The 24,484-nt window shown below is 42.6% G+C and overlaps 1 protein-coding gene across 1 annotated transcript in view; it reads right to left on the bottom strand.

Annotated features, from left to right (window-relative positions):
* KCNJ6 (potassium inwardly rectifying channel subfamily J member 6) overlaps window positions 1-24,032 on the bottom strand; it is a 105,620-nt gene extending 81,588 nt beyond the window's left edge. The window contains exon 1 of the mRNA XM_077117685.1: window positions 23,120-24,032. Within this exon, the coding sequence (XP_076973800.1) occupies window positions 23,120-24,017 (898 nt within the window). The 5' untranslated portion in view covers window positions 24,018-24,032. The remainder of the gene's footprint in view (window positions 1-23,119) is intronic.
* Window positions 24,033-24,484: the final 452 nt, after the last annotated feature.

Genomic DNA, 24,484 nt, shown 5'->3' with positions numbered 1-24,484 from the left:
CTGTGTTTTCTTCTTTCCTCTTGACAGACTCAGTGTTCCCATTATGAATCCTTGTTATCAAAACCATCCAATAAGGAACCATTTATATCTCAAGTTGAGGGTTTCAGGGTATTAATTCTCCATCCATATATCCAACCACAGCCCTTAGTTCTTGTTACATAGTAGGCACTCAATAGACTTCTTTTATCCTCCCTCCCTACCCCTTCCTCCTTCCCTTCTTAGTCCTTCCTTCCTCCCTCCCCAGCCACCCCTGGGCCACCTGGCTATGGCTGGGACACAAAAATTGTTCATTGGCTCTGGTACACATATCAGCTCTCTAAGGCTACCCATGAGAACTTTGTTCTTTGGGCTTGAAATGAAGGGCGTTACTCTACTATGTGTCATGGGGTGGGGGAGGGTGGATTAAAATCATGCTCTCTAGTCCTAAATTTTGGACTCTTTACCTTCAATTTGGGAGAAGAATTGTACCACCACCCTGGGTTCTGACCACCTGCTTTGCCCTCATGGAGCTCTGGCAGCTCTTAATGGCAGGTGGGAGGAGTTGACATTGTTTGGACTGGAGCATCTGAAGAGATGGAGGTGTAAGGAGCTGCCTTTGAATGTTGCGTTCCATACTTGATGCACAATTTGGCTTCTGGCTGGGATGGCCACCAGGAACAGCTTCAGTGCTTTGTAGGTTATAGTCCTTGTGGTAGCTTTGCTCAGTTTTTGGCACAAGTTGAAATCTAATCATGCCAGCGGGGTGTCGTAGGACATGGCTGGAGGCTACTTGTCAAAGGTGGAATTTGTGTAGGTACTTGCTCACCTGTGCTTACCAGTAAAGCCCAACCATTAGGAGTCACAGACCCACCAGGATCAGTTAAGATAGTGGTTGCAACGTGAGTGTATTCCATTCAATGCACTTTTGCCCTCATCTACTATTGTGGGTCAAACATCCTTTTTCAAGATATAATTAAGAAAAAGATTTCTCTAAGCTCACCTGATTGCCCATTTATTTCAAGCAACTTTGGATGTAGTTGAATTTTGAGACCCTTGCATGATCCCTTGGGGTTTGCTGCAGTGGAATTTGAAATGTGTCCACTTCAACTGGGTAACGAGCATTGAGTGGCACCCACACTACCATTTTACTTAGGTGTTTTGACTTCCTCTCAAAATTGGAGACTTTTCAGAAATAATTGCATGCATTTTTCCCCCTTTCAGAATAATCTCCAAGGAGGAGCATAGGGGAAAGTGTTTAAAGCTCGTTGGTCGAAAGTAGACAGAAGAGAAGAGCTCTAGTTTGCTAGCTGCCAGAATGCAATATAACAAAAATAGAATGGCTTCTAAAAAGAGGAATTTATTAAGCTGCAAATTTATACTTCTAAGGCTGTGAAAATGTCCCAATTAAAGCAAGTCTATAAAAATGTTCAAATTAAGGCACCAACAAGAGGTTACCTTCACTTCAGAAGGGCTGATGAAGTTCAGGGTTTCTCTCTCCACTGGAAAGGCACATTGTGGACATGGTGATGTCTGCTAGCTTTCTCTCCAGGCTTCTGGTTTCATGAAGCTTTCAGGGGCATTTTCCTTCCCCATCTCCTAAGATCTCTGATTACGTGGACTCTCGTGGGTCTGTGCCTCTCTCACGGCTCTCTCCAAACTGTTTCCTGTTTTAAAGGATTCCACTAAACTAATCAAGACCTGCCTGGAATGTGTGGAGTCCCATCTCCATCTAATCAAAAGTTAATACCCACAATTGGGTGTGTCACATCTCCATGGAGATAATCTAATAGAAAGTTTCCAACCTACATTATTGACTCAGAACTAAAGAAATGGCTGCTTCCCCAAGATTGGATCAGGATTAAAACATGGCTTTCTAGGGCGCATAATACTTATAAACTGGCATGCGAAAGTATAATCTTTCAGGTGTACCAGCCCCAATTCCCGCAGTCATCTGTTGCAAAAGGAAGTCTCTGTCCCTGACCCCCAATTTAGCAAAAACATCTTTGGAAAGCGATGGGAATTTGGGAGGCAAAATGAACGGTGTCTTGATTGGATGCCTGCCAGCCGGGCACATTGTTCTCCTGCCTCCTGGCCCAGCACTGAGCTTTCTCAGTGCTTTCTTCTCTTTCTTCTTTCCGAAGGGCAGGGTTTAGACCCAGGCCTCCTGGTGAGTGTGGAAGATGGGAAAGCACTTAAAACTCACTTCAGGGCAGGCCATGGTGGCTCAGCAGGCAGCGTTCTTGCCTGCCATGCCAGAGACCCGGGTTTGATTCCCGGTGCCTGCCCGTGCCAAAAAAACCCAAACCAAACCAAAACAAAAAGCGCGCTTCAGAGAGACACAATATCGACAGTTTGACATTCTGTAAGAAACAGAACATTCCCACTGTGGTCCACGCGACATGCTAGGAACCACCTATTTTGTCCCAAAGTCTGAATTCTTCACTTTCCTCTAGTGGATGACCATTTAGTTCAAGCTAGAATAAAAAAGCTGGGTTCAGTATGCTGAGCTTTGTCTGAGCATAGGTGCCAGAGAAGGGCAGCCTTACATTCTTCGTGTTGTAAATAACCACATTGAAACGAATCCTACAAGGAACCTAAAAACAGTCTCATTAATGGCTGCGTACACCTGTTTATGTAGCATTTTTGTTTATTTATTTTATTATTATTATTTTTTAATTGACAAACCAAAACAACTGTTCTAGTTTTCTAACTACTGTAATGCAATATACCAGAAATGGAATGGCATTTAAAAAGGGGAATTTAATAAGTTTCTAGTTCTAAAGCCGAGAAAATGTCCTAATAAAAACAAGTTTATTGACACGATTTGAAAAAATGACTGCCTTTACAAAATGGGATTAGGAGTAAAACATGGTTTTTCTAGGGTACATAAACCTTTTCAAACTGGTACAACAACATACAAACAAGAACATTCTTAACATTCAAACATCCCATCCATGGTGTACAGCCAGTGGCTCACAATACCATCACATAGTTGTATACTCATCACCATGATCATTTTTAAGAACATTTGTATCATTCCAGAAAAAGAAATAAAAAGAAAAAACTCACACATCCCATACCCCTTACCTGTCCCTCTCACTGACCACTAGTATTTCCATATTTTAACTTTAGCATTTTGGTTTAAATTAAAAGGGTTAAAGGGTGGAAAGAAGCATCCCTATGATATTTTCTCTTCTGATAGTAAGAAATTAATAACATGAATTCAAATTCAGAAACCTATTGGACAAATTATTTAAATGCCATCATTTTCCTTTCTGAAATAGATGGCACAATGTGCTATGCTATAGGTATTTTCTTGTTTCTTGTTGAGAGAACTGATTTTTAGTCATTATCCAAGCAATGTCTAGTCCATTGATCTATAAGCAGGAGTATAAGTATTGATATCTCCTGACTAGTATCACCAGTTGGGGGACAGTGTCTTAACTTACTCCTTTGACAAGGAGGGGGCCCAGGGGCCTGCCTGAGCCGACGAGTGAAGGAGTAGATAGGTAGTCGTGATGGAGGAGTATGCAAGACAGCAGCTTGGTGAATCACAGTTCAAAGTGCCAAATACAGTGGGAAAGAAGCCCGTCTGAGGAGAGGCCAGGCAAGGTGGACTGAGCAGACCTGAGCTAGCCAGAGGCCAGGGGTGAGAGCACACAGAGGGTAGAAGCCTTTTATGGGGTTCTTAGACCACTCTAGAGATCAGGCAGTCTTCTTCTGAGAACCCAGAGCCCTTCAGGCCAGACTAGTAAGAAAACAGTTAATAATTCAATATAAATTGGCATGTGGTTCTCTAATAGAAGCAGGAATATCATTGGATGAGCTAGAACAGAGCTTCCCAGGTCACAGATAATAGTAGATATGGACTAGGACAGCCCCAGAAAAACAGTCCACTCCCAGCCAAAGGGGCATGGAAGGTAAATCTATAAAGATAAGGTCCAGTGGGAGAAAGGTCCTGAGCATGGACTCCAGGCTCTGACAGATAGCTGAGTGTCCCCAGACCTCTCCTGAAGGCACTTTCTGCTGTTGGGAGAAGACAACTGGACGTGCAGGACGCCCCTTTGTTTGTGTATATTGGAGTTCTCACCAGTATGCTCCCCCATCAGTTTTTTTCAGAAGACCCTTGAACTTTTCCACCCTGGACAGCTCTTTCAGCAGCATCAAATTCACATGCTCAAATAAAGAGAAGGGGAGTGTGCAGCTCTGGGGAAGGGGTGATATGACATTTGAGTATTTTTCAATACTGCCAGGTTTCTTAACATAGGAGCCAAATGCCAGTGGATTTTGCTTTGCATAATTTTAGATAAATTAAGACAATCTTAATTAAGTCACAGGATTGGCCCTTGTTAAACTTAAGCCTTCAAAACAACAGGTTCTCCATTCTAAGTGTCTTGTGGGCAATTTATGTGAAGACTGCAAATTCTTAGTCACAATGAAGATGTTGTATTTGTTTATTATTGTTCTAGCTTGTTCCAGAAACAATGTGAGTAGTTTATCTAGCACTCTACCCCACCTAGGATGGTCATGAAAAGCACCAGGAAAGAGGCATTATGGAAATGCTTGTGATGACCACTTTCAGCCTTGCTATGAGGACCCCAAATCTGATTCTAAGCATTGCTGCAACCATGAACCTACCAGGTAAGTCACACAATTTATAGTGTCCAAAGCAAACCAGTTGCTAAGCAAAAGTCAAGCTATTCTTAATGTTATGACATGAAGACATTTCTCCTGTGAGTTTGCAATAACGTGATGACACAGGTTGTGGGGACTGGGAAGTGCATACAATGCCACTTTCTGATAGACCCAGGTTCAGTCGCACATGGCTGTTTTATATGTCACAGAGTTTGAGAGAACCCTATTGCAGTGGACTTCTAATCACAGTCATTCTCTGCTCCCTTGGTGGGTGAAAAAGCTGTGTTTCAAACTTTGGAAGAATGTAGAGTCTTTGTGTCTATGCAAGCCTTGGTGGTGGGATGGCTAAGCTTGGGATCTTCTCTGAGTTGCTTCTGGAGCTGGTTTAGTTGAGCTCCTTACATGTAGCTGAACTACGGAACATGACAGCCAGTTGGAGTGGAGGTAAAACTGACCTTTTCTTTCGTAAACAGTGTCACTTAATAAGGATCCAGGCCTGGGCGGAAGTTATCTTGAATACATTTAGAGGGGAGATGTAGGAATCTCTCCAAAGACACCCAGATCCTCCATCAAAAAATAATCAAGACCCCAACTATCTGCTCTGCATGGTTAGCTCGCAGATCTTTGTTTCTAAAGGACATTTTTTCACTAAAAGGAGCTAGTAATCCTTGGAGACATGTCTGATTCCAGGGCTAGGGCCAGAGAACATATAAGATGAGTTTGAAATATCTCTTGGTACTTCAAAGTTAGGAGCTGATGAAATAGTTATAGGGATATATCCAAAGGACACAGGAGGCTGCTGGAAGGGAATTCCACAGGCCAAACTGTGAATAATTTGTGTATCAAAAGTAAATAATGATAGCAGCAGATGATAGTTCATTGAACACAACAAGACTCCAGAAGTCTATACTTACATGAATAAATAAATAAATAGATAAATAAGAGAAGAGGAGAATGCCAACGCATAATGGAGGTATAAAATCATCCTTTTGTAACCATCATCGTAATAACTGATTTGGGCAAGAATCATCAAAGGATGCCTAAAGTAGTGGTGGAAGTTTGATGAGGAGCAGGATATTTACTTGGTCTCAGAGTATGTACCCTCAAGATATTTTTCCCAAAGTGAAAACTAGTAACTTTGCAGTGGAGAAAACTGGCAGACAACACCCTAACCAAGCAACTGGAAGTGACATCATCAATATTGGGACAAGCCAACAGTGTGTACCTCATGACATGATGCACAGTTGTATGCTGTGCCAAAAATGCTTAATCTAATCACAATGAAACATTAGGTATACCCAAATTGAGGGACATTTTACAAAGTAACTGGCCTGTACTATTAAAAAAAGAGTTAATGTCATGAAAGGTAAAGAAAGACCGAGGCGCTTTACCAGATTATAGGGGATTAAGAAACATGAACACTGAATGCCAAGGATGACCTGGGATTTTCTTTAACTATAAGAGAAATTAGGAAAACTGGCAGATCAGGGAACAGTATTGCGTCCCTGCTAATATTCCAGTTGTTATGATTGCACTATGGTCTTGTAGGAGACTTTGTTTTTATGAAGGTCATGCTGAAGAATTTAGGGGTAAAAGGGCACCATGTTTGCAGATTACTTTCAAATGCTTAAAAAATCCTCAAACACACTCACATGTATACGCACACACACAAATCTATATCTGTCTCTGTCTCTAGAGAGAATGATGAAGAAGCAGATGTGGTTACAAGGCGGCGATTGTTCCCGGAGTCCTGGTGTAGCATTGCTAACAGGATCAATTAAAGGATCAAAGGTGGGTTCTCTGTGTTGATCCGGGGAACCCATTGCCAATTCTGGTATTGACACTTGCCAATTTATTGTCAAAGAACCCTTGGCATGGTTTGGATCCGTAGGGACTGGTCAGGAAGGGCCCCTAAGGTGTCACCTACAGGCACTGCCATCTTCATAGGCTTAGCCCTTGGCCAAGGCAGGAAGGAAGAGAGAAGGAGCACAAGGCCAGGGTCCTAGCACTGTGTAGTTTCCATCTGGTTGGAGAGATGCGGATGTTAGGTTGGGAAGTAGGAAGCGGCACAGGACCTGAGGAAGTGACAGGCTTGCTGGGCAGAGTGGACCTGACTGTGTGACAGTGCACGGGGTGGGCTGAATTATGGGGGGCCTCACAGAAGAGGTGGCGCTGGTAAAGGACCTTACAGAGTGTGGAGAATTTAGGGTGGTTGGGCAAAAGGAACCACAGAAAAGCAGCGTGGGGAAAGACAGAGAACAAAAGGGAACCAGGAGAGAACCTCAGCATTCCAGATGCATGTTTATCAGTGAAGATCTATTCAGGGTAAAAGTGTTTTTATTAAGAAAAGTTATGCTCTATTGTTGTTATTATTATTATTTTTTGGTGTGCAAGGTCTGGGAATTGAACCCAGGTTTCCCGCGTGGAAGGCAAGCATTCTACCACTGAACCACCTGAGTACCCTGTTCTACTGTTATTTAAGAGTCTGCTACAATAATTCTAATCTCAAACCCTGCGATTAGATAGAAATACAGCCAAAGCACATGCTTGGGTCTTTGTGAGGTCTTTTCATCTACCATATTCAGGTGGGTCAGTGACTAGAAAGGTTCAAAGATGTTGCTTGGCCAAAACCCCGCCATAGGTGATGTTGACAACGCTTTTACCCAGACTGGATTTTCACTGACAAATGGAGGCATTTCTGATGAGTTTGTCAAGTACACCTGTCTGCATTGCCAATGTCCTGTAATTGCCGATAGGAGGCAGGGTTGTGTTGTTGGATATATAATTCATAGTAATGGTCGTGTATCTTCGTTGATTGCTAATTGCTGTCATTTACATTGTAAATGACAGCAATTAGCCTCCGAGGGGAGTTTGAATGAAGACTTTTTCCATGTGGAATGGAGTTTAGGACCTGCAACCTCCAAATGAATTGATGTTAAGATTAAACATTGCAGTGGCAAGAGGGAGAAACTTTAGCAGTAGGAGTATTGTTCACCCAATGGAAAACAGAGCAAATAAAAAAGGAAATGGGAGCGTGTCCTATCTATTGCAAGTGCTTGTTACACAAAAATACTCATGGTATTCTTTTTTTCCTATGAAAATACAACGTTAATAATAGCACTGTTTACTGATGAGTCTCTGCTTTTGAACAGAAGTTCAATTTTAGCTTTCTCCCAAAGGTCAAAAAAACCTCTGCTCCCTGTTATATTCTCATTCAGAGGGAATGCAAATGCAAAGTAAGATGCAAATTATTTTGTCTCTTCTTAGACTGTGGATGCTTTTCTTTCTCTAGCTAGGAACCATGACTGTGACTGATGGTAATGATTTTGTCCAGCACATTTAAAGTGCAATATGACAGACAGACATGAGATCACAGCCCTCGCTCAAGCCCACCTCCCCATTTAAAATCTTCCTCTTACATGCATTATTCCGTTTCGCATTGTATTATCCTTGTTTTTATGTCAGTCTTATCTTCTAGAACAGGGCAGAGCAAGAAATGGTTTTGGCATTTTTAAATGGCTAAAAAAATTGGAAGCCTAATAATATTTTATGATACATGAAGATTATATGTCCATACATAAAAGTTTTATTAGAAGGTAGCCACATTCATTTGTTTACTTATTGCACACGTCTGCTTTTTTTTTTTTTTTTTTTCTTTTGCATGGGCAGGCATTGGAAATCGAACCCAGGTCTCCAGCAGGATGGGCGAGAACTCTGCCACTGAGCCACTGTTGCACCACCCCCTGTGACTGCTTTTGTGCAACTGCAGCAGTTACGACTGTTCATAAAGCCTAAAACATTTACTATCTGCTACTTTACAGAACACTACCCCACCCTCTTTCAATGCCAACCCCTTGCTTGAAAATATGAGTTCCTCAAGGGCTTTTTTTTATCTTTGGGCTGTGCCAGGCCCTGGGCAAGCTTTAAAAAACCTTTGCCTGCAGGGTCCTGACACACCTTGTTTGTTGAGTCTTTATTGAGCATCTTTTAGACAGGCAGCTTAGAAAGCTTCTACCTCTCTCCCATTCACACCTGCATTGGGTAAAGGTTATTTAGTGACATACCCTTTCCTTACTTATGGATTAGGAATTTATCCAAAGTGGTCACCCTTTCCCATGTTCTGCTCTTCCAAGAGGCTCACTTGTTCCTTTGGCAGGAGGGAGGAGATTTGTGAGCGAAACCAGACAACATCGAAGAGAACTCTCTGTGCATGCCATCAGGCAGATTGAAAGCTGCATGGGACGATTACCCTGGGAATCCGGTCCCTTCGCCCTGGAGAGACTCCTTTAGACTAGACCTGTATAGAAGGGCATAGAGACATTTCTACTTGGCAGAGCCTCTCAAGTCATTCTGAGACTGAATTCTAGTATGAGTGTTCCTTTTGGATGTCTGCCTTAAACTATGAGTATTTATATGAACTGGAGTTTTTAAAGATGCATGGTAAATATTGGGTTTGGAGAGGATCCTATAGAATAAACAAACATGTAGTAAAACATCTTTAATTTTTCGATTGCATCATGTTAAGAGCTTGCACAGAGAAGGGAGATGTTGCCTTTGGCTCCTGGGAGAATCTAGGTAACATGACTTTGGTGAAAAGGAGTTCAGAGGGTCTGAGGCACAGTTAGAAGGCCAGCCTTTGTTTTTTAAAAATCATTTATTCATTATCCCTTTTATTAGCGCCCAGTCTGTGGCAGATTGTGCTAGTTGCTGAGAATAGAAAATAAGGGCATAATATCTGTTCTCAAAAATAAAGAATCTGTTGGGGGTACAAAGCCATGTGGCCAATCTTCTCCAGTGCAGGAGAGGTTTATAGAAATGTGGAGGAATGGGAGGGAGGGGTCCGCCAGGCAGTCAGGGGTCTTCGCAGAGGGGCAATGCTAGCAGGAAGGTTTGATGGATGAGTGGGAATTTTCTGGGAGGCCAACAGAAGAAGATGTTCCAGGCAGAAATGGTATTATAGCACATATGAAGACCAGAGGGGAAATAAACATGACATGTTCAGGAATTTCAGCAGCATGAGTGGGGAAGTGGCAGGGAGATGACATTGTCATGCAGAAAAGATTGGGCTTTACCCTGCAGCCACTGAGAAGCTAATGAAATGTTTGACCTGGGGAGTGAATAAATGTACATTAGACATCTATTCTGACAATTGTGAGGAGGAGAATTGGAGACATGAGAGTCAAAACTTAGGTGAATCAGAGCTGAGGTATTGTAATGGCTCAGCTGGGAGGGTATGATGGCCTGAACCTGGGCAGTGGCTGTGATGCTGGAGAGGACAGGATGCCTGGACACTAGAGATGGGTATGAGATAGAAAGGATGAGGCTTGGCCAGGGCCACCACATATGGTTGTGCAGGTTGTATACTGTACAACTTATAGCATCTAAGGAGTATGGATTTGTGTACTTATTATAAGAGTTTCCTAGCCAATAACACAGTAGACCGTCTCGAAGAAGGATGCCTTATCTGATTTGTACAAAGGATTTTTATAGGCTAACAGCTGCCCAGAGTTTGGTAAATGATTGGGAGTGAGAAGGCTGAAGGGTCCAGGTGAAGAAAGAGCATTAGGTGACAACCAGGTTTCTGAAACTTCTGGTGCCGTTCATCAAGGTGTAGAATACAAGAGAGGGAGCAGATATTAATTTAGGACAAGTTATATTTATGGGAGCCATCCGGGCAGAGAGGTCCAGGGCACATTTAGCTGTCTGGGTCTGTAGCTCAGGAGAGAGGTGTGGGGCAGTACCTATGGAGGGCCACCTGTGCACTGATGGGAGGTGAAGACAAGGGGCAGGGGGATGGGGGTGCTCTGGGAGGATGTGCAGAGGGAAGCAATGTGGGCCCAGGACAGAGCCATGGGGGCCAAACACACTTAAATGGCAGGTCAAGGAAGGGAGCCTTGAAAGGGACCAAGAAGAGTTGGCTCCCTGTAGGAATCCTCATTGTCAAGAGGTGGAGGCTTCAGGCTGCCAAAGACCATGTTGACAACTTTAAATAGCTCCAGGCTTTCTTTATGTAGCACCTATGGGACCAAGCTGGTTTGTGACAAATAGGGTATTTCATTCACTAGTCCCTCCATGCATTTATTCTGCACATGGTTATTCAGTGCCTGGTATGTTCCAGGAACTGTGCTAGTTTCTGGGGGTATAGCAAAAAGCAAGAGAAGGTATGGGTCTCATGGGGCTTATGTTCTATGTGTGGATAAACAGGTCAACCAGATAACTCCAGCTGATTAGTACAACACACTGATATGATGCACAATGACAAGAAGGCTATTTTCTACTGGGGTTGTCTTAGTGTCCTAGGGTTGCTCAAGCATTGTAAACCCGGTGGCTTAAAACAACAGAGACATATTGTTGCACAGTTCTGGAAGCTTGAAGGGAAAAATCAAGGTGCAAGATATCGTGCATCTGAAACCTCTAGGGGAGAATCCTTCCTTGCCTCTTCCAGCTCTTGAGGTTCATAGGCAGTCCTTGGTGCTCCTTGGCTTATAGATGCATCCCTCTGCCTCCTTCATCTTCACGTGGCCATCTCCCCTGGGTCTCTCTCTCTATTTGCGTCCAATTCTATCTAACTTAAAGCACATAAGTCTTATTGAATTAAGGGCCCATCCTAATCCAGTTTAGCCTCATCTTGACTAATAACGTCTTCAAAGACCCTATTTCCAAACAGGGTTACATTCATAGAACAAGAGGTTAGGACCTCAACATAGCTTTCTGGGGGACACTGTTCAACCCATACCGTGAAGTCAGAGAAGAAGACCACCCAGAGTAAAATCTCTGCTCTAGGAACCGAAAACCTGTGTGGTTGGAACATGGTGAGTGAGGTGGGAAAGCGGTTGGAGATGAAGCCAGAGAGGCAGGCAGGGCCAAGTCAGAAGGGCTTTGTAGGCTATGGTATGGAATCTGGATTTTCCAAGTGCCATTGCAAGGCTTTACACATAGGAAATGACTTGCTGTGATTTACAGGTTATTATGACTACTCCAGCTGCTAAATGCAAAAAGAATTTTTATAGGGTGGCCAGACTAAAGCAGGGAGACTGGTTCAGATGCTTTTGCTTCCACATTATGATGGGTTGGACTGGGATGGTAGCCATAGAGATGGACATATTTTAGAAGTAAAACCTATCAGATTTTACAGATGGTAAGGGGATGAGATGAATCAGGGATGATGTCCCAGGTTTTGACTTAGTCAGTATGTGGTTGATGATGACATTTTCAAAGATAGGAAAGACTGGAGAGGGGAACAGATCCTAGGGGAGAGTGGGAAGCCTTTAGTTTCTGTTTTGGTTATGCTAGTTGTAAAATCTTGTTGGGCATCTAAATAAGCATAGCAAGTATGCAGTTGGATCTATGAGTTTAGAATTCAGGGGGAAAAGATGAACTGGAGATAGAAATTTGGTATCACGTGTAAAAAGACTAATTAAAGTCAAGGGTTTGGCTGAAATCAGAGAGGGAAAATGGAAACTGAGACTTTGGAGAGAATGGGCCATGAGGCACTTTGATATTTTGAAATCAGGAAGAGGAGAAATTGCTTGCAGAAGAGACTGGAAAGGAGTTCTCACTGAGGTAAGAAGAGTAACAGAAATAGTGGAGTCAATGATACCACGGAAGAAAGCATTGTCATAGGAGGCAATGATCAACTGCCTTAATAATACTTGAGGGGCCAAATAAGAAGGGGATGGAGAAGTGACCTTTGGAATAGGCAGAATGGACATTGTTGGAGAGTTTCAGTCATGTGGTAGGAATGGAAGCCCATCTGGGTTGATAGGTAAGAAATTGGCAATGTAGGCTATAGACAAATCATTTTAGAAGTCATGTGGACAAAGACCAGAGAAATAAGACAGTAATAGAAAAAGACATGAGATCAGGAGAAGGATTTTGGTTTTGTTTGTTCTTCAAGGTGGTAGATATTAAGGAATGTTTTTATTTGGTGGAAATAAACCATTAGGAAAAAATTGGTGATGGAAGAAGGAAAGAAGAGTGTTGCAGTGTAATAGTCTTTGGGTAGGCTGCAGAGATGGAATCTGAGTTGGTCCTTGTTTGAAACGGGGCTTTACGGTAACAGGAAGGAAGGCAGAGGGCAAGGTTAAAGGCTCAAGTGGGTGGGTCGATATGTTCATGGGAAGATGGAGTTTCCTAGTCTGATCACTTCTATTTCCTCAACTGAGTGTGAGGGCAGGAGACGTGGTGCTCACAGGGACTGAAAGAGAGAAGAAAGTGGAAATCATTGTTTTAGTGAGTAGACTAAGCATTTGAATTTAAATGCGTATTCCTTGGATCCATCTGTGGATTTTTGTTTTATCATCATAAGAAGAGATCCTAGAGGGGGACCTGTGAAAAATAACCCCCAGAGGCAATGGCATACAGTCTCGTAGCTTTTTTGTCCTCTCCCACCAGACTACCACCTTCTTGAGTTTTTGGATTCTCAATGTTGCTGAGATGCCCACTTGCACCTGGTAAGCATGGGTCAGACTCAAGGGAAGAAATGCCACCGTGTCATTCAACCTTTCAATGTGACCATAGGGGATGCTTTGCTTTGCTGACACGGGAACTGAAACTGCCCACAGTGAACCTCACCAATGTCAGAAATGGGCATTTCTAGCCACAGGGGACTGCATATTCATCCACCAGTTGCTGAATGGAAACTGTTCCTGGCTGCCCCAGCAGTGGGGACTGTGAAATTGAATTGAAAACAGTCCCTGCCCTCCTTACTCATGGCCTGGTTTGCTGGTGACCCATTAAGCTGCCTTTCTCTGCATATGTAGCCATGACCTGTTTGATATTGGTGTGATGAATGTGATGCCTTTCTTCCTCTCACTTTGGGGCAATGGGGTGACATGGGATCTACAGGCCAGGCTGAATGTGCTGAGTCATGCTGGAAAGATATAGGAGAGTGTTCAAAACTCTTTCCTGCCTCATGATGAATCTTGTGGATTATTGAGTGATGGACCAGTATCACTTTCATTTCAGGTAGGTTGTGCACCCACTGTGACTTTCTCTAGGGAGGCAAGCAGTATGGAAAATTGAATATCTAAAGCAAATGAAAGTCTATTACTTTGTTACTTCTTTAGCTTTATGAGTCATAACAATTATACTTAATTTTGGGCCAATGTGAATGTGACATTGGTCTTTCTATTTTAGATGTAATCTGTATGACCTCGTCGCTATAGTGCTCCCTATTCTATGTTTTTTCTACATCATTGCCCATCAGCCCCTTCCTTATCCATTAGCCCATTAGCACTCAGGGATTTCTATTATTATTCACCCTACATAAAATATGCTTGAGGAAATGCACAAGGAAATAGATTTACTTAGAAAAGTGTTTAAGTATAGTCTTCCAGGGATGGAGTCAATGACTAGAGAATCTTATCATCATCATCATCATCATCATCACCAAATGCAAAAAAGGGTGTTGGACTTTTTACAGTGAAATGAAAATCCCAACAGTGTTTATTAGGCTGGCCAAAATGCAACTCTTTTTGAGATAGTACCTCTTGGCAGGGAGTTCATAGTCAAAATGGATTCTTCCCTTTCAGTAGTGAACTTTCCTCTTTTCTCTCCTAAGGGTTTACAAGCTGGCTGCTTGGTGTGCTTTAGTCTATTCTTGGCATGGTGCCAGGCCCTTTTAGATGAGGTTGGCCTGGAGCTTCCACTGGCACAGTCCCCTGACGACACTGAATTGGGTTGGATCTGAGAGTGCCAGCCAGTAGGCTGTCCTCCTGAGAGACTCCATGCCAGCAGTTACACAACAGCAGATCACCCCTGCTTGTTTTCTGTGGCCAAGTGAAGTGAGCATGTTGGGGAAGCCACAGCCAGTACTCAAGAGATAATATATCGTTGGGCCGTAATTTTCAGTGTCCTAATGAACTTTAATAAATAATCACTACTTTGAGATCCTCAGGCATGCTTTTGTGTATGTTTCTCTTTTTCAGAGGCACCAGAAAAGATATAGTGGGGAGGTGGGTAGCCCTGAGTTGAACCTGAGTTCTACAACTTAACAAGCTCAGGACTTGGGCAAGTTACTCTCCTTCCAAACCCCTATTTGAGAGTCAACTTCCTAATTTGTTAAATGAGGATGATGCCAACCTTGCAGAATTGTTTCAAGGATTGAAAATAAACAATGTAAAGCATCTAATAAAGTCATCAGCACCTAGGAAGCACTAAATGAATGATAGCTCTTAGAATGAAGATGGGACTAATATGAGGTGTAGAATCATTTTTTTATCCAAGTTTATTGAGAGCTCACCATGCACCAGGCATTGCATGCATTATGTAATAGAATCTTCTTGTAGGTACAAGTATCCTTCCTGCTTTCAGAATGGAAAAAGAGGTTTGATGAGACACAAATAGTTGGGAGTGGGGGCAGAATTTGAATTCAGCCTGTCTGACCTCCAAGTCTTTATCAGTAGTGAGAGAATTTGAGGGAGAGAGTACAAAAAAAGTAGCTGAAAAGCTACTAGTTACAAATTTATCTCCTGGTGAGCATTCAATGGTCAATTTGTCAAAATGTTAGCATGGCATTTCGTATCACCAAGACAGGCTGAATTTCACTGTGGTAACAAATGACCCAAGTTTCAGTGGCTTCACCTAAGGTAAGATTATTTCTCAATCATGCTGCATGTCCCAAGTGGCTTGACAAGGTCCAGGGTGATGGGGGCTTCAGTGTGACACGTGCTTCCATGAGGGCCATAGTAATGGGAAGGGAACATCACACACTGGCCTGTAAAGTTTCTACCTGAAGGGACACTATTCACTTATGCTTACATTAATGGGACGAAGACAAGTCCCATGGCCATGTGCAACAGGAGCAGGGTAGTGTGACCCTAGCATGTGTCTTGAAGGATGAACGTGGGACATGTCTGGTGAACGAGACTAATGACTATCACACATTTTAAGCCCTAAATCAAAAAAAGCTTGCAACTCAATCTACTGGTTTTCAAAACCATCAGGGTATCCATGAGAGACTGTATTATTGTTTTCAATTATGTATTCCAAATCCCCATGAGATGACTCTATTTCCCCATTCCATTAACATCAGGCATTGCCATATGACAATAAATTGTGAACTGAAGTGAGATATTTTGCCATTTCTCTTCTTTTCCCCTCTGCTATGAGAATGGCATGTCCTACATAGCACTACTCCTTTGGTCTGCATTTTGGAGTGAAGAAGATATGGATAGAGCTGCAGTCAACATATAATATGAATGAGAAATAAACCTTTGCTGTTTGAAGTCTCTGAAATTTGGGGATTGTTTGTTACTGGAACATAACTCAACCAAAGCAGACTGATACAGTATCTTTATCTTTCTCTCTTTGCAAATAGAGAATGGAATTGCCCATATAGAAATTCACATTTACTGTCATGTTTGTTGGAGTATAGAAATACTTAAGCTGAAGTATCTGTAAGTGAATATCCATGAGTAAATATTATTTAGTTGAGTTGAGTTAACAGTACAAAATGACATTCTCTAATTTGGGACATCAATTGATACCTCAGGATTCTTATGAAAAAAATCTAGGAAGGGGACTGGGAATATGGAAATAGTAATTTTCAATTGAAAACCATTGGTATTGTCTTCACTGAGCTGTTGCCTCAGAAGACCTGAGAATAATCTGCATCCGTGTCCACTTTTGGCAGAAATCATTCTGATGAACTGTTACCATTTATAGCATGCTCAGTCCTTTCTGAGTCAAGTGGTTCTCATTCTTTCAGATGCCATCAATTTGTAACTTATGGTAGGTTACCTGGGCAGAGGCCAGGCTGGCGTTTATACTCACGTTGTGAGTGTGCCTTTTCTGATAATGCACTCAGATTGACACTTGCAGTTTTGATTCTTCAGAAAACGTGCAGAGGGGGCACCAGCTGCCATTTGCCAAGGAAGGCAATGGCTGCAAGTTCCTGGGAATAATTGAGCCACTCTTGGGACCTGACTCTCCCAGCTGCCTTCTCATCCCCACAAAGCTTTGCTCTCTAGTGCTTTTCTCTGGGGGGTCGGGAATGATCTACTGTAATGGAATCTGGGAAGGGGGTACCATTATTGTCCCCACTTTAAAGCCAAAGAAACTGAGACCTAAGAGATTAAGTAAGCCAGTGAGTGGAGCAGAAATGCTTTGAACCTTTGATGGTCTAACACAATTAATGACACAAGAGAAACGGAGAAGCTGAGCTATAGCCAGAAGTTATTTTAACCTGGGATCAGAGCGGCATTTGAGAAAAAGAGGCATACTTAATAATTAATGTAACAAACAAGATTTGTAAATGGGCTGGTGTGGAATAGTGGGACAAGAGTATGCTAAGTAGAAAAGTTCATCTGGGGGATTAGCTACTTAGTGTGTGTGTGTGTGTGTGTGTGTGTGTGTGTGTGTGTGTGTGTGAATAATTTACATGCTTTTTCCCAGTGAACCTCTTCCGGTCATTAGAAATTGTCTGGTAGAACTGCTTTGCAGGCAACATGCTGTCAGCACTCATATTACTGAATGCCCTAGGAAATAATAAAGCTCTATTTATTTAGGGCTATGCTAATTACAGGGTTCACACTCATTTCCTAATTTGAATGGTGCTGTGTCTTTCCAACATGAAAATGGACTTCAGAGTTTGGGTCAGAGCTACCTTTTAGATTCTATTTAGTTTTCCTCTTGGTTTGAATTATAAATTGTATTGCATAAACATCACTGACCTCTATCGAGCATTATTTTAGTAGAAGGAAGAACAATGGATTTTCTGACACTGTTGTTTTAATGATGAAAACTTTCATGATTATCCGTAAGTTTGATCTTTCCAACCACAATAAGAAATAGAGACTTTGGTGTAGTGTATTTAAATTAGGGGCCATAAATGCCTTCTAGGTTATGGGAAAATGTGTAAGAGAGTTACAGCGTTGAGTTTCTTTCAGCATTCTTCCTCTTAGAAAGGGTGGAGGGAAAGTTTAAAAATCTGTGTATGCTCAACAGCATCCCATCTCAGCTCCTTAGGACAGTTGGTGAATCAGAACACAGTGTTCCGAAACTGCTGAAGATTAGAAAGAGTTTACCATATTGGGCTAGCAGTTGTCATCAGTTTTCACCCAGCCAAAGATACTGTTGGGAAATATTTCATGGCAGTGGACATTTTAGAGGGAAGCCTTGAACAAAGGACTTGAACTTTATGCTCAAAGAAGAAAGGATCAATGGATCTCTTGATGTTGATGAATAGTAGGTTTCTACCTCTGAAAAGATATTCAGATGCCTGTGAATTTTCTTATAGCAATTTATAGGGAGGATACTTCTGTGATTTTCCTCTAAGTCTTAACATTTTAGATCTCATCAATTAACTCTTTTTCTCAGGTTTGGTAATTGGAGTCATAACTCTTAAGAGAAAAATGATAAATTCAGAGACATGGTTTACCAATGGAAGGATTAGCAGAAACTTATCTAAAGGAGAAAATGAGATCTGAAAAGATGGAGTGGCTATGAAATCCCATCGCTAGGAACAAGTCAAGAGTACTATAATGTTAACCCTCAACTATCTTATCTGAGAGACATCACCTTTTCAAACTCTTTAATCTCCTGTTTTCCCCTATTATAGTAAAGTGGCATTTTTGATTACAGCAAGGAAAAATGGTACATGGAAATCAGCTCTGACAAGAGCATCATATTCTCCCAGGGGCACTTTTGTAGACCATGTTCACTTGATTTTGACTTCAGAACTCTTTTGCTATCTTTCTTATTTTAATATATGTTGCTTAAAATTTATGTAAATGCATAAGGAATTTAAAAGTGAATTGATAACATCTGGAGACTGTTTTAATTTTTTTCTGGGGCTGCTGTAACAAAGGATCATAAACTGGGTGTCTCAAAACCACAGAAATTAATTGTCTTACAGTTCTGGAGGCTGGAAATCCTTAATCTATAGGGGAGAATGCTTATTGCCTCTTCTGAGCTCTGCTGGCTGGTCAGCAATTTTTGGGCCTCAATCTGTGCCTGAGTTGTCACCTCACATTCTCCCCCAGGACTGCCTGTGCCTTCTCTCTCCTTTAAGGACACCAGCTGTATCCTACTGAGGCCCGCCGCATGCTCCAGTATGGCCTCATTTTAACCTGTCTAATTCTATCCGTAGCAGCCTTAGTTCTAGGTAAATTCACATTCTAAGGCACTGGGGGTTAGGACTTCAATGTATCTTTTTAGAGGATGCTTCTGACACATAACAGAGACCGAAAAGAAAAAGAGGAAGCAATGGTGGAAGAAAAGAGAAGACAGCCTGTCAGACATTAAATACCAGATTTTTTTTTTTTTTTGGTGCATGGTCCGGGAATCGAACCCGGGTCTCCCGCATTGAAGGTGGGCATTCTAACAGCTGAACCAGACATCTTTTTCTTCTTTTTTTTTGGAGTGCATATCTCCATAGAATCTTCATGAACAAATAGTGTGGACAGCACCATTGACGGGCTTGGGCTTCAAAGTCCTGCCCTGCTAGGTACTCTTTGACCCAAGTCAAGGTGCTCATCACGTGAGGCTCAGTCTATTAAGAGTTGGGTGAACATTCCTTCCAACACAGTCCTGTGATGTGATCCACGGACTGACTCTCTTCCTGTGACTAACGAGATTCTAGCGATGGAACAGGGTTTTCCCATGGAAAAGGCAGTGTGCCTTCAACTATTTTCAGTGCAATACTCATCCCACCCTCCTTGGTAATGCAGGCCCAGACTTCCAGTGGTCAGCCCTTTTTCCTTGTCTAGAAACTGATAACTAGCAGCTCTTCCCCAAGCTGGCTTCCTCCCTTTCTCACTCTCCCCCCTTGTCTATGCAGTTTTTACATCTTTCAGAAGTTCTCTCTCTTCTTTGAGAAAACTTAACAGGAAAGGGGAAAGAAACACAAAGATCTTTAAAAAAAAATCAACCAATCACAATGTGTCAACCTTATCTGGATCCTGATTCAAACAAGTCAATTGTAAAAATCAAAGAAATTATGACATTTATGAGACAATTGGAAATTGGATCTTAAGGCATTAATGTTAATTATTTGAGGTGTCATAGTGGCATGAATAGTTATTTTTCAGAAGAGTCTTTATTTTTTAGAGACCCACAAATATTTACTGCTGAAATGATGTGATGCTGGAGATTTACTTGCAAACAATCTGGGGGCAGTTAGTGAGTGGGTGATATGGATGAAACAAGTTTGGCCTTGCACAGATTACTGAAACTGAATGATGAGTGTACATCAGAAGGAGACTCTTCTGTCTACTTTTGTATCAATTTTATACTTTGCATGATAAAAGATGTAACCTAAAAAAGCTTATGGGGATTCATTTTAACAAGACACATTTGCCCAGGTCCCGAGCAGGGCTGCCCGCCACAGTTGCATAATTGTTGGCGGTAAATATGGAAGTTGGTCAATCAGAAAAGCAATAGTGAGGAGCTGGCTGGCAGCGGGCCCAGCCCAGTGGAGCTGTCAAACCGCCTGTAGGCCAAGTTGCCCTCTATAAATAACAGTCTATATGAATGCTTTACTATTTTAACGCACATTTGCCACAGCTGCTGAGCATGTTTGTTTACGTAGCTGCAAATCCTTCTGTAAACACGACTAACTCCCCCTTTTAGAAATATCTTTGTGGGATGAGACACGGCCAGCTCCCAGATGTCTAGGTGGCTGGTGTCAGACTTTTCTGGGGCTTGAATCGTTTGCAAAAATAGAATCACATGACTGGAAGGTTCTTAGGAGGTCACCACGTACGTCCCTCTGACTCTGGGCAGGACGAGACTGAAGGACAAGAGTGCCTTCTCTATGATGGCCAGATAACCTCTCAAGTAAGGGCCCGGGGTCGGGATCCATGGGACATCAAAGATGGGCAAGGCTTGCTCCTGCCTTCAAGAAGCTTTCTTCCACTTTCTAAAAATGAACCCGACTCTGAGTGATGCAACAAAGCAGGCCTACCCCATGCAGCTGACAATGGGATGGGATGCATGGGCGGAGGGCGCAGCAGGCATGCATTTGAGCCCCTGGCAGAGTAAGCACAGGCCACTGGGTTGAGGCAGCAGTTGGAGTTCATCCTGGGAGAGGGCCAGCTAACCAAGGTCACTGAACCTAGCAGTTTAAGGTCAAATGAGACATTTTCCAGAAGAAGTAATGAGATGAGCAGACATCATTTTGTGTCAGCTTGCTGACTCCATGGCTCCTGATTCCCCATCCAGCACTACAACCAATAATTGGATTCTTGTGCATTTGTTTTCCTCTAGAGTGTGTTTATTATTATTTTTTATTGTAGTTTTGATACATTGAAGCATTTCCCCCCAAGGGCCTGTCTAATACCCATAAATACTAATTGTGCTTTTCATTCAAAAAGACAAGTATCTTGCTGATGTATTAGGTTGGAGGTGCTGGAGGTACTCAACTGTATGATTTCAATCAGGAAGGGACCAAGACACAGATCGAACCTCCACTGACACTCCCCAACCCCCCTTCCACTGGACTTTCCAGAACATTCCTCCCCGTTTTCCAGAAATTAGAAAACTATTTTTTTTGACTATTTTTAGTGGTTGCCTTTACCCGGAATCCACAGGGGAAAGTTTTAATCCATTTTTTTCCTGACCACTATTCAGTTTTATCTAAGAAAGCAATGGAAAGGCAGCTGAATGTTCAGTACCACTGTTAATCACCAAGAAAATGATTCCCGCCTTTGGAAAGTCTCACTCATTACAAGCTGTCATCAGAAAGTCAGCCTCTGCCCTGGGGAGGATTCCAGCTCAGGGACATCACAAAGATAATATGCTCATTCTATATTCATTTACTATTATTATTTTTTTGAGGCGGGGCTTTGGTTTGAGGGAATGCAAAACTCACATCCTGCGATTTGAAACTCAGATTAACATTCCTAACCACAGCGTGTCTCTCCAGTGGCTTTTGCTTTGTGAGCTCAGCGTTGACAAGATTTGTCCATTGCCATCCCTCTTGCCCTACTGGGAATGTTTACAGTGAGAATCTAGTGTAAAACCTAGTTGAGTGGTCAACTAGGCTGCTGGCGCCTGCATCTGGCTACCCCTAGGGGGTGCCCCCATGATTGGCCGAGGGTGGAGAAGCTTCCAGTCTGGGCCAAAGCTATAGAAACCCTGGTTTGGTGTGTTTCCTCCCCAGCAATTCCCTCTCTCCTACCCCACAATAGTCAGGCTCAGGTACAGCGCCCTTAAACTTTGCAGCCTGTATTTATAGTTCACAAGCAATGTTCTGTTATTGAAGCCAAGCCGTTTTCAGATTAGGCACATGTTCCTTTTATCCTATGGAAAGGAAAGCACAGACCACTGGGCCTTTTACTCACATTTGCATCTCTTTCTACATCTTTAAACACTATTGCAAAAGTTCACACCTCTACAGAGAAATCTGTTATAGAGGTCATGGCCTTGCTGGGGGGCTGCCTGGAGGCAGAGACCTGGGACCATGCTTTGATCTGAAAGGAAGACCTGGGATTAGTTTACTTATTACTTGTTGATGAAGAATTTAGGGCCAGCCTGCTGGTCTTGCATTTTCAGCTGATAGAAACCAACCCTGGGCCTCAAGTTGAAGACTTAAAAGCACAGAAGGGCAGATTCCATCACTAACGAAGACCCCAAGGCTAATAAAATAACTGTAACTCAGAAGAACAGTGAGGGAATGAATGAATTAGGGCTCTGGTCTATATTTTTCCTGAGCGGCATTATTGCTAGTTTAAGTCAGAGTTTAGGAGTCTATTTTGTGGGATATTATCGATCTATGTAGACAGAATCTGCTTTGCTCTTGGATGGTGTGAGACGTGTAAAGTTCAGATACGAGTGAACACCAACAGCAAAAGACATCAATAAAAAGAGATCGTTTTCTCTGTTGAGAACAGGTCTTCCCTAAAATGCGTCAATGACTAGGTATATTAGCAGAAAGGCGAATAGGATTGTGATGAATAGCTCTTCCGGTTTTTCTTTCTCCCTGGAGTTCTTTACTGGGTCCTCATATCATGCTTCTGGGAGGTTAGCGGGTGGAGGGTGGGGCAAAACGCAGGCGTGCTCTTAATAGAAATGAAATGCAGCGTATCATACAGCATTCTGTGGGTCTTACAAATGGCTTCCAAAAAAGAGAGAATATTGCACTTCTATTAAAGCCATTTGTCAGGCTTCCTTTGAAAGGCTTAACTTGTTCCTTCTGGCTTGGCAGTAAATAACCTCAAGTATTTCAATTAGCAGTGTTTTAGAACAATTTTAAAAGTGCTTTAGAGACAGGTCAAATTTTATTTTGAATAAATATTTGGAAATTTAAAATAAACTAAGTGGTGTTCTTTTATTGTTCTTTAATTTATTTTCCAAAGGGCTTTTTATAAGTTAAATGGTTAGACTTCTTGATAGATACATTTGAGGTTATAGCACACATAGGCATACTATTTCACAAAGCAAGGGCATGGTGTCAGTACTGAAGGAGGTTTAATTTTCTGTATTTTGTAGTAAGTGAGAACATCATGTCCAGTTTAAAATGAGCATCTATCTCACTGATATCTCTGGAGAGAACAAGTCTTACCTGTAGCTTCCACCATTCCTTCTAGGATGACCACAATTTCCAGTTCCTCCTTGGGCAGCTGGGCTTTGGAGATCTCCCAGAATGGACTCTGCTGATTAATTTCATGGCTGATGATCAGCGGTGACACCAGAAACAGACGGTCATCCCCTGTGTAGTACCCTACGTTGATATCCGTCTGGTTCAGGGGAATGAACTCCCCCTCTGAGGTCTGTTTGGATTTGATCAACTTGGCTCTGATGGAAGCCTCCACGATGTGGGAATTCCTCAGGTCCCCTACCCGGAACATGAGGCACAGCTTCCCATCTCGCATGGAAATGACCGCATGGGTGGAGAAGACCAGCGTCTCTGCCCTCTTTTTGGGTTGAGATATTTTTACAAACATGCATCCCACCATGAAGGCGTTGACAATGGACCCCAACACAGATTGGATTAAGAGGAGAATAATTCCCTCTGGGCATTTGTCCGTGATGACCCGGTAGCCATAACCAATGGTGGTTTCTGTCTCTATTGAAAATAAAAAAGCAGAGACGAACCCATTGAGGTTGGTGACACAGGGAGTCCACGAGGGGTCCTCTATGTGGTCCATATCTCCTCTGATATAAGCGATTAGCCACCAAATCATTCCAAAGAAGAGCCACGTCACTGTGTAAACCATGACAAAAATCAACAGGTTGAACCTCCACTTCAGGTCTACCAAGGTGGTGAAGATGTCGGTCAGGTAACGATAGGTTTCCCTCACGTTGCCGTGATGGACATTGCACTTGCCATCCTTCCTCACGTACCTCTGGATTTTCCTTTTGGTCCGATCTCTGCTGATGTGTCTCGGCAGGTCGTCCCTAGCTTGCTTAGGCAACTTTGGCTGGTGGATGGCCACGGGGCTCTCCACGTCCTGATCCATGGAGTCTCCTTCCAGGACATTAGCTGATGGTTTGGAGAAAAGAAAAGAAAAACCAAATGAAATGCTGGCTTTTTGAGGATAAGAGAATACCACACACTACATATATGGCAGTGAAACAAAATACCATTTGTGTAGCTATTGACCGAGTAGAGGAAGCCTTTTTTGTTGTATGCCATTCTGACAGGTCTCTAGGTGATTTGGACTGCTGTGCTTTGCAATCTGGCTTGCATAAGTACTTCACCACCCCTTCCATCGGGACAGAGCTTATTGCTGTGAAATTGTCTCCCTGCCGACAAGTTTTGTGGTGTTAACTCTTAGCAGGATGTCTCCCCCATCTATCCGAGATGCCATGGAATGTGAGAGGCAGTGTGCGTTGGAGCAAAAAAGACATTTTTTGGATTTAGATAATCTTGGCTCTACCTCTTAGCAACTGTGGGCTCTTGAACATGGTATCCAAATTCACTGAG

Source organism: Tamandua tetradactyla, chromosome 10 (assembly GCF_023851605.1).
Source record: "Tamandua tetradactyla isolate mTamTet1 chromosome 10, mTamTet1.pri, whole genome shotgun sequence".
NCBI lineage: Eukaryota > Metazoa > Chordata > Mammalia > Pilosa > Myrmecophagidae > Tamandua > Tamandua tetradactyla.
The sequence above is the reverse complement of the archived record's forward strand: the minus strand, read 5'-3'. Positions and strand labels throughout refer to the sequence as shown.